Raw genomic sequence first — 14,225 nt, forward strand, 5'->3', positions numbered from 1 at the left:
CTTCATCGTGCATGGCTGTTTTGTGATATAGCTGCTCGAAGGTTTCCTATACAATAATACCGGAGGGGCGTTTGGCGGCGCTTCCGATGTGGATGAGAGAAGGTTTTCGAAGATGACAGTGAAAAATGAGAATTATCTGCGATGTTTGGAGAGTGTGTTTATGTATGATTGCTGTATGAATATCTACAATGTGTGGAGAGTGTGTTTATGTATGATTGCTGTATGAATATCTACAATGTGTGGAGAGTGTGTTTATGTATGATTGCTGTATGAATATGATAGGTTGCTTGAGTGTAAATGTGTGTAAAGTGTGAACATGAGTAGAGTATAGCAGAGGATCATTAACCTCTCCATCCTTAGTCTATTTCTATGTCACAAATTAAGGTTTAAGGATTAGGTTTTTATAAAATAATAAAATAACGGTTTTCTATAATATTTAGAATTAAAAAGTTGTTTTAAGTGTTTCATATAGTAGTTCCTCATCATATTTCAAAAATAATATTTAATCCAATATTTCAAATTCTAATGGTTTTATTTTAATGGCTTATTCGATCATTTATGAGTACATTAACAACTGTATTTCAACAACTAAATTCCCACAACTATATTTTAATGGATTATAATATATATGATAGAATATATTTTTATATATATTCTATATGATTTTATTCCCATATTTAATTATATTTTGCATTGATTTGGACATTTATTTAATATATTTTCATGTTTTATTGTAGGGAATAAAGAATTCCAAGTTGAGAAGGATTTGAAGCTAAAATAGCTATTTTATAGCTAAATTCTAAGGAAATTCGGATTTATTGGGTTTAACCCGATTTCTGCACTGTTTGGGCCATAACTTGAGTTCCGGATGTCAGAATTGAACGATCTTACAGCCCACGCGAAGCCCTTGAAATTTTCTTTAATTCAGAAGTGGTCCAAGAAGCAAAGTCCAATTGTAAAGGCTAGAAAACTGAACAGAAAAGAAAGCTGCGAATTTTGATACAGAATCCTACTTGGTTTTGGATTTCTATTTGTATATTAGTTTTAAATATTAAAAGACATATATTATGAGGGGGAGGATTAGTTTTTATCATTGTACACTATTAGATTAGAATTAGGGTTAGTTAGAGAGACTTATGAGGATGCCATGACTTCCAATATACAAGAGTATCCCCATCGGTATTCTAATGACTTCCTTAAATTTAGAATAAATAATTCAATTTCTATAAATCGGTGTATAATATTGAATAACAACTTCAACAATCATCTCTATTTGTGTTCTCTATTACAATTATAGGTCTAAGTTCTATGAAATCCACAAAATATTGGAGTATTGGAATTTAAATTGGATAAAATATAATCTAATAATGATTTTTTTTTATACTCCCTCCGTCCCACCAGATTCTTTACAGTTTCCTTTTTGAGACGTCCCACTCGTTTCTTTACATTACAAAACTTTCCTAAAATAGTTAATAGGTCTTACCACTTTCTCACTTTTTCTTACTTTTCACACTATTTTTACTCCATTATCTCTTTTTATATATTAAAAATCAATGGATCCCAGCACTTCACCCATTTTTCTTTCATTTTTCCACTACTTTATGCATATTTCTTAACCTCCATACCCAAAACCAATGTAAACAATTAGGTTGGACGGAGGGAGTAATAGTTTTAAACATATGAGCAGATTACTGCCTCCGTCCCACAATACATGTCTCTTTTGGAATAAATTTTTGTCCCATAATACTTGTGCACTTTTAGTTTCCAATGCAAATATATTGACTTATTCCAAAATTACCCTTCTTGAAAATTGTATAACAATTAATGAAGGTTAAATAAGAGTCTACATTCATGCATTTATTAGGAGTACAAGCGAGAAAATTTTATCTGATTAATGTTTTCTTAATACGCGTAATTTTTTCAAAAAAGACATGTATTGTGGGGAGGGGGGGGGGGGTTATGTTTTAAAATAGAAACGTTATAATTAAGAGAACAATTATTTTTATAAATCACAGTACACTATATTCTGCAATATAACTCGTAAAAAGTAGAATGATGTTAGTAATTATTAAAGTTGAAATATGTTAATGATTAATTAATAATTATGCTTAAGATTACTTATAAATGATAAATTATATATAAATTTAAATTATAAGAGATATTATTTATGTATAAATTAAAAAATTATGATTATGATCCCAATACCAATTTAAATACAGACTTTATAAATAAATAAACCGTCAAGTTTAATTTAACCGCCAATTTGATTTGTTGAAGAGATAAACTGGTGGCCCTTTCCATTGTGCAAGCACGATTGGTTGGATTAGCCCACTTTTCCGTAGATTATATATTCACTTATGCGGCTTTGTTGATTGCCTCTACATTGGGCAAATTTGGTCAATTTTTTAATGACTTACAGCATCTCCAACCATCTAAAACCCTTGGCTAAAAAGTGAGTTGGCTTACTTAAAATAAAAAAATTTAGCCAACAGCTCCAAAAACTCAACTCCAACCATGCTCACCTGTTGTTTATAAATTTAGCCAACCTCCTATGGATGGCTAAATTTGTCGAACCTCTACAGGTCTGTAAAAAAATCTGTAGGAAGATTGTACATCATTTATTACCATATTGAACTGATATATTCTATTTTAACAATTTAAAATATTAACAACATACTATTTTTAAATTATAGCCAACCAATATAGCCAGTACCATTGAAGCAAAATGTCTTGCAGGTTCAGCAAATTTTACATAATATTTTACAGGTCCAATTTAGCCAACGATTATAGCCAACGCCGTTGGAGATGCTCTTATATTTGCGATAATCTCATTTTTTTTTAATTTTTCAATGGAGAAAGGGTTCGCCTTCTTATATTTCTGCATCCAAGTTTTGACTTGTATTATGGATATTAATACGAACTGAACCATTATGGAAGGAAAAGATTTGATTCAGAGGGAGAATAAGAGGCAAAAATTGAAACATAAAAATCATTTGATTCGTCGAATCTAAAAAAAGAAATAAGGCAAGTTCTATCCTTAAGCGACAAATGGAAAATTTCTGAAAATTAAATCTCCGCCGTGAAATAGTGCACCTGCAAACCTTAATCGACGTTGGTTTTCAACCGGAAGACCGAGAGCCAACTATTGAGATCTAAAATACGAATTGAAACTTGTATTAAAAAGACAAGTGTCTTTATTATTTATTATTGTCATTTCATTAAAAAACAAACAAGTATATATTTTTCTCCCAAAAACAAGTGTTTATACCTGTTCCATGTTCAAATGCTGTTGCTGTTGCGTTAAAAATGAAATCCTTGTTCCGAAAACAAAAAAAAAGCGTGGTCGGCAGGATTCGAACCTGCGCGGGCGAACCCACATGATTTCTAGTCATGCCCGATAACCACTCCGGCACGACCACAAGATGAATGAATGTTTCCCAATTTGATAAATATTCTTTAGTAGCGATGCACGTAAACTTATTTTCTGTTCCTCAACAACTCTCGGCGCTCTTTGGTGTTTTGACGGATAATCTCTATTTTTTTTTGTCAGAATAAAAATGTGTAACTAAAATTATTATTCATAAAAAAATTAATCAAAAACAATTAATTTTGTTATGGATTCAAAAAATCTAAAATTACGTATCAAAGTCAAAATATCAAACTGAAATATAAAGGGAGTAACTCTTAACATGGAATCCTTTAAAAACTGGCAATCTGTTGGAGCTGTGTTCTTATTAGATTTCCAATGCCCAACCTTGGTTATTGATCATGCAATTTGTGAAGATGTTCTTACATGCAATATTCCTGGGTTTTATTAAATGGCGGAACAAAAAATTCATATTAATCGGGGTTAAAATTAAAAACAATTTTTTTAGTAATTATTTGAAATTATACAGTGCTTATAAGAAGAAAAACTATAGAAATTCATGTTCTTGGATTGATCCTGGATTAAGAATTTACTATGCAATTGTGTGCAATGCTATGATATTTGAAATAGAAAAATGCTCATGGGATGATGCAAAAGAGAGACATTTTACCAGTGGCCTCACAATATGATGAACATAGATAAGAAGTAGTACATAACACAATATCTTAGAGCATGTCTTAGTGACAATCAGACAAAAGATGAGTACCAAATTTTAAGACAATAGAGTTTTAAAACACATAATGAGCTTCTAAACTTCCAATAAAGAACCAGAACTAAGCATCAGCCATGTCCATGATCTTAGCAAGAACGATCCTTGATTCCTTGAGTAAGCTAATACTCTTGTTCAACCTTTCCCTCTTCCCAGCAACCGAAGGCATTTCAATGAGCACGCGTTCAATGCCACCCTCTTTCGTATCCATGACTTCATTAACGACTTCTGATTCCATTTTACCGTTTGCAAACCTCTGTATAGACAACATCAACTGAAGAGCAATGCAATCGACCATCCGTTTCAGAACAATCTTCCAGTAAGCAGTCATTCTGCACTTCAGGTCAAATGCATCGTGTCTTATACCAGCAGGATAACTCCACAAATGAGTAACATCAATGCTCCCAAAATGTCCAAGATTAATCACTGTGTAATTCTGATTAAAATTACCACTGCAACTCATAAGATTCTTCCACTCTGTCAGATACTGAGGATCACTCGTATAGCCTCCCATCTTCTCCATTTCCACGACCTCTAAAACTCGTTCAGTGGACTTCTCTTTGACACTAGAAATCAAATTGTGCGCTGCTCTTGTCATATGAGACTGAAACTGTGGATATTTCTCACAATGCTGCTCAACGACACCAATCACCACAGTTTCAACGTAGTCCCATACTTCTGCAATAAAGTCTGCAGCCATTTCTGAAATTGCTTTTATCTTTAGCTGTAGCAGAGCATGAAAAGCTGAACGAGGAAGAAAATTAGGCAGCGCAATTGCTTTAGTCTCCTTTAGCACCTCAATTTCATCAATCAAGAACTTCTCTGAAGAGCCATTATCAGAACTGCTTTTAATTTCTTCTGAGAACTTGTCAAGCATTTCAGCTAAACGAGCAGTACAATGCATACTTTTATCATCAGGGTATTCATCAAACTCACCCCTCACAAGAAGTTTTTTCAAAGACTCTCTGGAAAAGCCCACAATCCTCATGAAAATAGCTATTGCCTCTGCAATAGTAGACAGTTTTCGAGGCAGATTATTGAGCTCAGAAACATTTGCATTCAGCTTTACATTGATTTTCTTCACAATATCCGGCAAACATTTAGAAATAATATTAGCTTGAATTTCCACAAGTCTTTTTGCCAGAACAGGAACACTAACCATCGACTTGTCAATCTTTTTCAGGAGCGGATGAGCCTGAAAAAGTTTAGTTTCTTTCATCCTCGCTTCTTCATAAGACTCATCACCAATCCGATTCCTCACACATACATAGCCAAGGCCTATCTTCACATCATCTGCCATCACCTTCTCATGCAATCCATCAGGAGCCTTATCTGATTTCATAACAACTGCCAGAGTCCTCTCTCCTGTTTTGTCCACAAGCTGTGACATTCTGATAGACTCACAGGTGGGAAAGTCGACAGTTGCAGAAAGAACATTGAGAATTATACTCTCCTCAGGCTTTACAAATTCCATTATCATTTCAGAAATTTGCTCATAGATATCCTCAGGCTGCCCGTGAACCGGAACCCTGGTAATACCTGTTTAAAAGTTTTATATAATGTCAAAGTACCTGCTAATCGATTATATATCAATACTCTGTTACTTAATTACAGCTAGAAACTAATACATGAAATGTCATTTCTAGCATTGTTCATTTTTGGTTCAACGATGTTTTAATAGTTCGCGAAACATATGATTAAGAGAACTAAAAGGAGTATTAAGCATACCAGGCAAATCAATCATAGTGAGATCAGGGACACCATTTTTCTTCACCACAAGTGTCAAAGGAGTATGAGAAATCCCTTTTCCATTGCCAGCAATCTCATCGGTGGCCATGTTAATCGCTTTCGCTACACTTAACTCATCTGTAGGAACTACTTTTGTAAGATACTCCAACTGAAGACTTGAGTCAGATTGTGCATGATTCTGCAGCCTGATGACAAGGGGGACCCTGGTACAAATTCCATCGCCGCGAGGCAAGCTGATACCAGCAACAGCAAGAGATTCCAGGACACTGGACTTGCCAGAAGACTGGTCACCAACAACAACAATAGTAGGGAGCTGAATCCCTTCTTGCATAACATTAAGATCTCGAAGCTTGTCGATGGCATCCAAGAGCGGTCGAATCCTATCATTGTAAGATGAGAGAAGGGATGCATCAACTCCAGGTACCTGGTCAACAGAATTTTCTTGAACTATCATCTCTCTAAGTTTGAAATGTAGGATGTTTACAGAATGTTACTGAACAGTCCTTTATATAGTGGATTCACAGGCTTGCATTCTATGCTACTTACTAGGACTACTAGTCAGAAACTGTTCAAATTCTTTTTCTTTTCCAGAGTTTTTACCTCTTGGAAAAGAATTAAGCTCATTAACAAGCAGACTTAGAAATACGTAGCATCATTACAGTTTACTTGTGTGGTGGTGGAGTCCCAAAGTAGTGCTTTGTGCAACACCTAATCACTCTTGGACTCTCCAGGAACAGTAAATGCAGGAAATTAATTTCTACTAGTGACCATTTTGTTGAGAATAAGTGTACTTGGCACTTGGGAAAGGAAAGGACCTAAAGGTCCATGAACACAACAACTTAATAATCTCTATGTTTTAATTTTTTTACTCCCTCCATCCCAAATTAGATGTCCTTTTTGGGAAAAAAATTTATCCCAAAATAGTTGAGCCTCTCTCTTTTTAATGCACATTTATCAACAATCTTCCATTGTTACCCTTGCTTCCCAATGTACATATAAGCTGTTAAAATGTAATTGGCCAAAGAGAAAAGGAATTGGTTGATAAATGCTTTTGCCTTCACCTCATGTTCAGATCTAGGAACCGGAATCTAACCAGAATAAAGGTGAATATTTACTTGGCTGGAAATAGAGAATTTTAAATGTTTGTTCTCCTGAATGCAAAGAAATTTGTACAGAGTCGGTTGTTACTGTCTTTTCAACTTTAAGCAGTGTATCAAAAGTCTTATTTCCATATTTTCCATTAGACTATAATCACAAATTAGAAACTTGTTACTATGATCAATCTATGAACAAATTTATATTAGTAGACAGTTAAGTCTCACTGCACCTTCCTATGGACCATGTCTGCAATACAAATATCAGAAGTCTGCTTTATCAGATGTTTAAATTTTCGTAGCCTTCTATAAAACATTTCGAGTCATATTTTTCCTTAATTAAATAAAACTATAAGCGGGCAAAACTTTGTATAATCATCCAAAACTTAGTAGCAGTTTGAAAATGACAAATTGGAAGTTCATAGCACAACATCAGAGCACATCTTAATAATATAATAGCATATCATTACCAAACCATAGTTATAAAGAGCTTACAAACTTGCAATTAGAAACTTGATTGCTTGAACTAATCATCAGCCAGAGCAATATTATCAATGATCTTAGCGAGAACCACCCTTGATTCCTTGAGTACACTAATACTTCTGTTCAACCTTTCCCTCTTCATAGCAATAGACGGCACTTCAATCAGCATACGCTCAATGCCACCCTCTTTTGTCTGCATAAACTCATTCACGATTTCCATTTCCAAGTCACAATTCACAAATCTCCGTATAGCCAGCATCAGTTGAAGAGCAATGCAATCAACCATCCTTTTGAGAACAATATTCCAGTAAGCAGTCATTCTACACTTCAGGTCAAAAGCATCATTTCTTATACCATTAGGATAACTCCTCAGATGACTAACATCAATGTTCCCAAAATATCCAAGATTAATCACCGCAGAAGTCTGATTAAAATTAATACTACTAGCGAGAAGCTTTTTCCACTCCACCAGATACTCAGGGTCACATGTATACTCAACAGTCTTCTCCATTTCCACAATCCCTGAAACTCGTTCAGTCGACTTCTCTTTGACACTTGATATCAAATTGTGGGCTGCTCTGGTCATACGAGACTGAAATTGTGGATATTTCTCACAATGACGCGCCAGGATCGCAATTACCACAGTTTCAACATAGTCCCATACTTTAGCAATAAAGTTGGAAGGCATTTCTGAAATTGCTTTAATCTTGAGCTGTACCAAAGCATGAAACGATGAACGAGGAAGGAAATTAGGCAGGGCAATCGCTTTAGCCTCCTGTAGCTCCTTAATTTCATCAATGAGAAACTTCTCTGAAGAGTTATTGACAGAACTAACTTTTATTTCTTCCAAGAACTTGTCAAGAAATTCAGCTAAACGAGCAGAACAATGCATATTCTTATCATCAGGGTATTCACCAAACTCACCTCTCACAAAAAGGTCTTTCAAGGACTCTCTAGACAATCCCACAATCCTCATGAAAGTAGCTATTGCTTCTGGAACAGTAGACACTTTTTGCGGAAGACTGTTGAGCTCAGAAACATTTGCATTCAGCTTCATGTTGATTTTCTTTACAATATCAGGCAAGCATTTAGATATGATATTAGCTTGAATCTGGACAAGCTTTTTCGCCAAAACAGGAACACCAACCATTGACTTGTCAATTTTTTTGAGTAGTGGATGAGCTTTAAAAAGCTTAGTTTCTTTCATTCTTGCTTCTTCATAAGACTCGTCACCAATTCGATTCCTCACACATACATAGCCCAGACCTATCTTAACATCATCCTCCATCACCTTGGCATGCAATCCATCAGGAGCTTTGTCTGATTTGGTAACAACTGCCAAGGTTCTTTCTCCTGTTTTGTCCACAAGTTGAGACATTCGGATAGATTCACACGTAGGGAAATCTACAGTTGCAGAAAGAACATTAAGTATTATACTTTCTTGTGGCTTAATAAACTCCATTATGATGCCTGAAATTTGCTCATAGATATCCTCAGGCTGCCCATGCACTGGAACTCTAGTAATCCCTGTTGAAAATTTTATTTTATGTTAACATAAATAAAAGCTAATAAGCAGAAAATAATAGCCATCAAATAGACTAATTGTTTAACAATCCTTTAATATTTTATGGTGTACATAACAATGATCAAAAGAACTAAATATAAAAAAGAGCATACCAGGCAAATCGATCATAGTAAGGTCAGGGACACCATTTTTCTTTACCACAAGTGTCAAAGGGGTATGCGATATCCCTTTTCCACTACCCGCAATCTCATCAGTGGCTGAGCTAATCTCTTTCGCTACATTTGATTCATCTGTAGGAACTACTTTTGTGAGATACTCCAACTGAAGCTGTGTTTCAGATAGTGCATAATTCTGCAGCCTGATAACAAGAGGGACCCTTGTACAAATGCCATCGCCTCGAGGCAAGCTGATACCAGCAAGAGATTCCAGGACACTGGACTTGCCAGAAGACTGGTCACCAACAACAACAATAGTAGGGAGCTGAATCCCTTCTTGCATAACATTAAGATCTCGAAGCTTATCAATGGCATCTAAGAGCGGTCGAATCCTATCATTATACGATGACACAAGAGATGCACCAACCCCAGATACCTCACTAGAATTTTCTTGATTTATGTAATTACCCATTTTGGCTTGTCACATTATGTTACTCCAGAGTCATATATATAGTGGATTTATTCATGTAGCAATTAGCATGCCTGACTCTTGACTACTAAAACTGTTCAGATACAGAACTCTTCATTTCCAGAACTGTTTTCTCCTGGAATATGAAGAATGAAGCTCATTTAAAAGCACGTTTGGAAATACCAAGAATCAATACACTCCCCAGTTTTAATATTCAGTGTATGCACTTATTCTGTACTGGAGACCAAGAGTTGTGACTAATTATATGAAAAAATTATGTTCTTTTAAATAACTTTCTAAAAAGCTGAAAATGAACTTTTTAAACAAGTAAATAACTGATTTAAAAAACTAACAAAATGAAACCTATTACATGTACCATCTGTTACTCATGCAGGACTGATATAATAAGGAAAATACTAAGAATATGAGTAGCATTACATGCAGCCATTATACTGGTATTGTTCATTTGTTGGATAAATGAGGAGTGTTCAAAGATGCACTATGCGCAGACAGGGTTGCAAAGCTGATTTAATATTCAGATTTACTTTGTGACACTGGTAGACATCTGGGAAGCTGATAACAGGAGTCTCCATTGTTATTGCAGGTTTTGAAATGTCTTTCCTCCCTTATAGCTATTTCAATGCAATTCAGTATATTACAGTGATTCATGTGCTTCCAGGGAAAATGTGAAAAGATTTAGTTAAGGGGGGCCAGAACAGGACTGCAAATCTTGGATGTAACAGAGAAAAAAAGGTTGGGAATATTTAGCAGTAATGTAGTTCTAACAAACATCCCATTTTGGACATCAATAGAACTGGCTGCCACCACTTTTTTTTATATCCAGTGTAATACAGAAAAAAAATAACAAGGATGGAATATACAACAGTTCCATATCTTCCACCTGTAGTGATTGAAGTAGTATAAATTTTGCTGCTGCTCGCGAATTGCCCTGTATCTTGTCGTTAATGCAAATTAAGTAGAGTTGAGCTGTTTATTTTCGATTCTGGATCCGCAACGGCTTGTACCAGCATTATGCATAACCTTGATGTATAGTCCTTGTATAAGTATCTTACTATAGTAAATGGAAATTACAGCTGTTAATTTATAATTTCTAACCAAAAACATAAACTACTAAGGGTCCGGGAGGTCTGGGTCCCTGACATACATATGTCAGCAACGGAAAAAAGTTTTGGACAGCTTAACCCTAAGTTTTTGATGTACATACAAGAGGTGCTACAGTATCATTCAACAGAAAATTGCCCCCTCCTAGGGTTTTTCACGTCCAACACTTTTTTCCGCTAGATGTATGCTAGTATCATTCGTATTATAGACTTAATTAATGTACTGTCAAGAAATCTCATCAGCCTTTAATACCAGAAGAGTCATCCCAGTTGTTTCTGCTTTAAGAAGTGGTTCTAAGACTTGGTGAGTCTTGGTCTTTGTCACAGTAATGTAGAGGACAATAATAGTACTAGTATATTGCAAATGATTCACCGGATCAATGAAACATTTTGGCTCCACTAAAAGCCCTCCCACAAAAAGGCAATAATACACAAACAACACCAAGTTGGTGGTAAAAAGATTTCAGTACCCCATGAAATCATCTAAAACCAAGCTCAACAGACATCCAGTGAAATCGTAGCTCGTTTCCGTTCAGTCTGGACTGTCCGCAGACCTTACTCTTACTTCTAAGAACGAAAAAATCCATTCTTCACCAGAAACCTGAGCTTTAGGAGAAATCTTGAGTTTTAATGAAAGAAAAGAAATATACTTTGTGTTTTAAAGTGTGAACTTAATATACTATTCCTTGGACCACTAGGGTACATAAAAATAAATTAGAGCAAAGCACATGCAAGAGCAGTGTTTAATTATGTAAAAAGAATGAAATCTCAGTGGGAAAGAAGAGAGTAATATTGAAGATAGATGAAAAAGAACAAGACAAAACTTATAACCTGCAATGAGCAAAAGAAGGGCCAATTTGTTAGTCCTTTTTTGACAAACATTCATTCTTACACCTCTTCCTCTGTTAAACTCTGTAATAAACAATTACTACAATCTTTCATCTTCCATTCTCAATCTCATCTCCACCATCAATACATTTTCCAATCCCCATCTCAAAAAGCTCTTCACCTCTATGGCCATCTTTTTCATTACTCAAAAAATAAAGGAAATAATCCACCTCAAAATTGAACTTTAGTTCACCAAAGCCATCCTCATATTTCAATTATCTGCACAAAATTTTAAAAAAAACCCCGCAAAAAATGAATTAAACACACACACAAACACATAATTTTGAAGTCAATGTAAAATGTGCTATTGACTTACCATCATTTTTCTTCAATAAACTCCTAGCAAAAAGCATACATATAACTAGAAATCCCACTCCAGCTGCCCCTCCTAATATAATTGCTACTGTCTTCCCTGTATTCTGCTGTGTATCTACATTAATCAAAAGCCAAATTCCATTCAACTTTAGCTACTTTAAGACCCTCAATTAAGTCAATATTCATACATATGAAAAGAAGAATAACATAAAGAAAAAGCAAAAGAAAAGATAACAAAAGGGTTGCTTCATTAGCACAAGTTAATGGCAATTTTGTAATTATTTAATATAATAATGAAATTTTACCTGGTGAAGAAGAGGAAGTAGGAGTATATGGAGATGAAGATGAGGTTGGTGATGATCTCTTGGGAATCCCATTGGGATAATAACTATAACTAATAAAACACTTGTGAAGATAAATTTGACCAGAAATAGAGCTGCCACACTCAACTTGAGCTCTTTGAACTGCAGTTTTAACACAACTTCCACAATCTGAAGTCCCTAGATCACCTTGACATTGTCCTAAAACAAACATGGACTCATAGCTAGTTGTATAGAAGCCATTCCCACTAGTGACTCCACTTTCGAGTGTCGAAAAGGCTGTGTCTCTCCTCTCTTGAAAGCCAGTCCCTCCTGCACTTGAACCTCCACAGGTCTTGTACAAAAGCTCAAGGCCTGAGATTTGAGCAAACCCAGCAACTTCATAGAGCATGTAGCAGCCCAGGAGCTGGATTCTTGCTGCCACAGGCTTGCCACAGAGCTTGTCAGTGAGGGTTGGGAGCCTGCTCACACAGTTGTAACAGTCCACATTTGATAAGTCTCCTCTGCATTGGAAAAGGCCAGTGATTGTTGTTTGAGAAGTCCCTGTTGTGGTTTTGAAGAACCTGGTTTTTGAAGATTGTTGAACCAGGGTGCCATAGAGTGTTGAAATGGCTTGGGAGTAAACCCCAGATGGATCTGAGAGGGATTGTTTGGCACAACCCTTGTAGACCAATGTGTTGTAGTCTGGTGCAGATTTGGGGTGAGCTATGAGCTCAAGATTTGCAAAGATTGTCAAGAAAAGAGGGAGGATGCAAAAGGGTTTTCTTGGTAAGCTCATTCTGTAAAGCTTGTATTTTTTATTGTTGGATATGTTTTTTTGAATGGCAAATCATGGGTTGATTATGAGAGATTGAAAGGTGTTGAGAAAATATTCTGGACCCTCTTGATAATCTTGATTTTGATAAAGAATGGGGAGTTGGGTTCTGATAATCTTGATTTTCTTGATTCTTTAACTTGCTCAAAATGGGTTCTTGGTTTTGGACTTGGATTTTGGATTCACTTTGTCTTTTGATGTGCAGTAAAGATGAGGTAGGAGCATCTTTTTTACCCAACTACTGTGTGTATTGTATCTTCTACAAAGTTGGTATACATGTATACAATTGGTTGTGCTAGACAGATCACACACATTTTGATACAATAGTATTGAAAACAATTGTTCTATCCTACTTAAAATAATGTAAAGCAAAAACATAAATAATTGGTAGAACAATAGTATTTCATATCTTTTAAAACATGTTGTACAAATCAGAAATCGGAGATATTTATGATAAATCCAAGATTTTTAGTAAGATCGGAGTGTAATCAATAAATTAATAGAATATTTTTTAAAAATTAATCAGAACCAGTTACATGTATACCATAAAAATGGAGCTAAAAAATGGCAGGGTAATGATGCACTGTTGATTGGGTTGAAGAAACCAATTTCTCAGCAAATGGGTTGGTTGGAGTGATTAAGTAAAGAGAGTAGTACAAAGGTTGAAGAAATGCAAAGGAGGAGAGAGAGGGGGTGCAGGAGGAGCCTTGGATTGTGTGGTGAGGTAAGTTAAAACTGTATAAAGAAAGTTTGACCCAGGTGGAAGTGGAATAACAGTTGAGCTAGGCAGCTAGGGTTCGAAATGAAAATTGATCAAGAGTGTAGCAAGATTCTTTACTGCACATACTGTCATGCAAGAAAGTTGTGATTCTCTCTACTCGATTAGGGGGCTTCACAGGACTCTTTAATTTATTTTCATGTACTCCTTTGCACACACAACTAATGCCTTACAGTTATGCACTTAATAAATACTCGCCGGAGAGTAATGGCGAAAACTCAATGTCAAATCCGAGTTTTTTCTCGAAAATTTGATAAGTCTTAATATTTCAATTCAAAAATAAGTCGAAAAAAATAGTCTAATTATAATTATTTGGACAATCCACAAATCCACCACAAATCCTCAAAAGATTATGATTTGTTGGTATAATTGACGATA

General features: G+C 35.3%; 3 protein-coding genes and 1 non-coding gene across 4 annotated transcripts; all 4 read right to left on the reverse strand.

Annotated features, from left to right (window-relative positions):
- Positions 1 to 3,338: 3,338 nt before the first annotated feature.
- Positions 3,339 to 3,419, reverse strand: TRNAS-AGA (transfer RNA serine (anticodon AGA)). Its single transcript has one exon. It is a non-coding gene; the product is annotated as a tRNA-Ser (tRNA).
- Positions 3,420 to 4,055: 636 nt separating this feature from the next.
- Positions 4,056 to 6,339, reverse strand: LOC108198424 (dynamin-related protein 4C-like). The gene is made up of 2 exons (XM_017366179.2): positions 5,865 to 6,339; positions 4,056 to 5,675 (listed from the first exon to the last, which is right to left on the reverse strand). The coding sequence occupies exons 1-2, from the start codon at positions 6,337 to 6,339 to the stop codon at positions 4,201 to 4,203; spliced, it is 1,950 nt and encodes a 649-aa protein (XP_017221668.1). The 3' UTR covers positions 4,056 to 4,200.
- Positions 6,340 to 7,427: 1,088 nt separating this feature from the next.
- On the reverse strand, positions 7,428 to 11,699 carry LOC108198425 (dynamin-related protein 4C-like). Its single transcript, XM_017366180.2, has 3 exons — positions 11,564 to 11,699; positions 9,140 to 11,333; positions 7,428 to 8,989 (listed from the first exon to the last, which is right to left on the reverse strand). The coding sequence occupies exons 2-3, from the start codon at positions 9,612 to 9,614 to the stop codon at positions 7,506 to 7,508; spliced, it is 1,959 nt and encodes a 652-aa protein (XP_017221669.1). The 5' UTR covers positions 9,615 to 11,333; positions 11,564 to 11,699; the 3' UTR covers positions 7,428 to 7,505.
- LOC108197731 (plasmodesmata-located protein 2) lies at positions 11,501 to 13,311 on the reverse strand. The gene is made up of 3 exons (XM_017365425.2): positions 12,241 to 13,311; positions 11,937 to 12,050; positions 11,501 to 11,839 (listed from the first exon to the last, which is right to left on the reverse strand). Exons 1-3 carry the CDS (start codon positions 13,031 to 13,033, stop codon positions 11,832 to 11,834), a joined length of 915 nt encoding a protein of 304 aa, XP_017220914.1. The 5' UTR covers positions 13,034 to 13,311; the 3' UTR covers positions 11,501 to 11,831.
- Between the last annotated feature and the right edge of the window lie 914 nt (positions 13,312 to 14,225).

The sequence above is a fragment of the Daucus carota genome, chromosome 8, assembly GCF_001625215.2.
Source record: "Daucus carota subsp. sativus chromosome 8, DH1 v3.0, whole genome shotgun sequence".
In the NCBI taxonomy this organism is placed as follows: Eukaryota; Viridiplantae; Streptophyta; class Magnoliopsida; order Apiales; family Apiaceae; genus Daucus; species Daucus carota.

Coding starts and splice junctions, on each gene's coding strand:
- LOC108197731 (XM_017365425.2), bottom strand. CDS start 13,033: ATGAGCTTACCAAGAAAACCCTTTTGCATCCTCCCTCTTTTCTTGACA. Junction 12,051..12,240: donor TACTTCCTCTTCTTCACCAG/GTAAAATTTCAT, acceptor TGATTAATGTAG/ATACACAGCAGAATACAGGG.
- LOC108198425 (XM_017366180.2), bottom strand. CDS start 9,614: ATGGGTAATTACATAAATCAAGAAAATTCTAGTGAGGTATCTGGGGTT. Junction 8,990..9,139: donor TACTATGATCGATTTGCCTG/GTATGCTCTTTT, acceptor AATTTTCAACAG/GGATTACTAGAGTTCCAGTG.
- LOC108198424 (XM_017366179.2), bottom strand. CDS start 6,339: ATGATAGTTCAAGAAAATTCTGTTGACCAGGTACCTGGAGTTGATGCA. Junction 5,676..5,864: donor CACTATGATTGATTTGCCTG/GTATGCTTAATA, acceptor ACTTTTAAACAG/GTATTACCAGGGTTCCGGTT.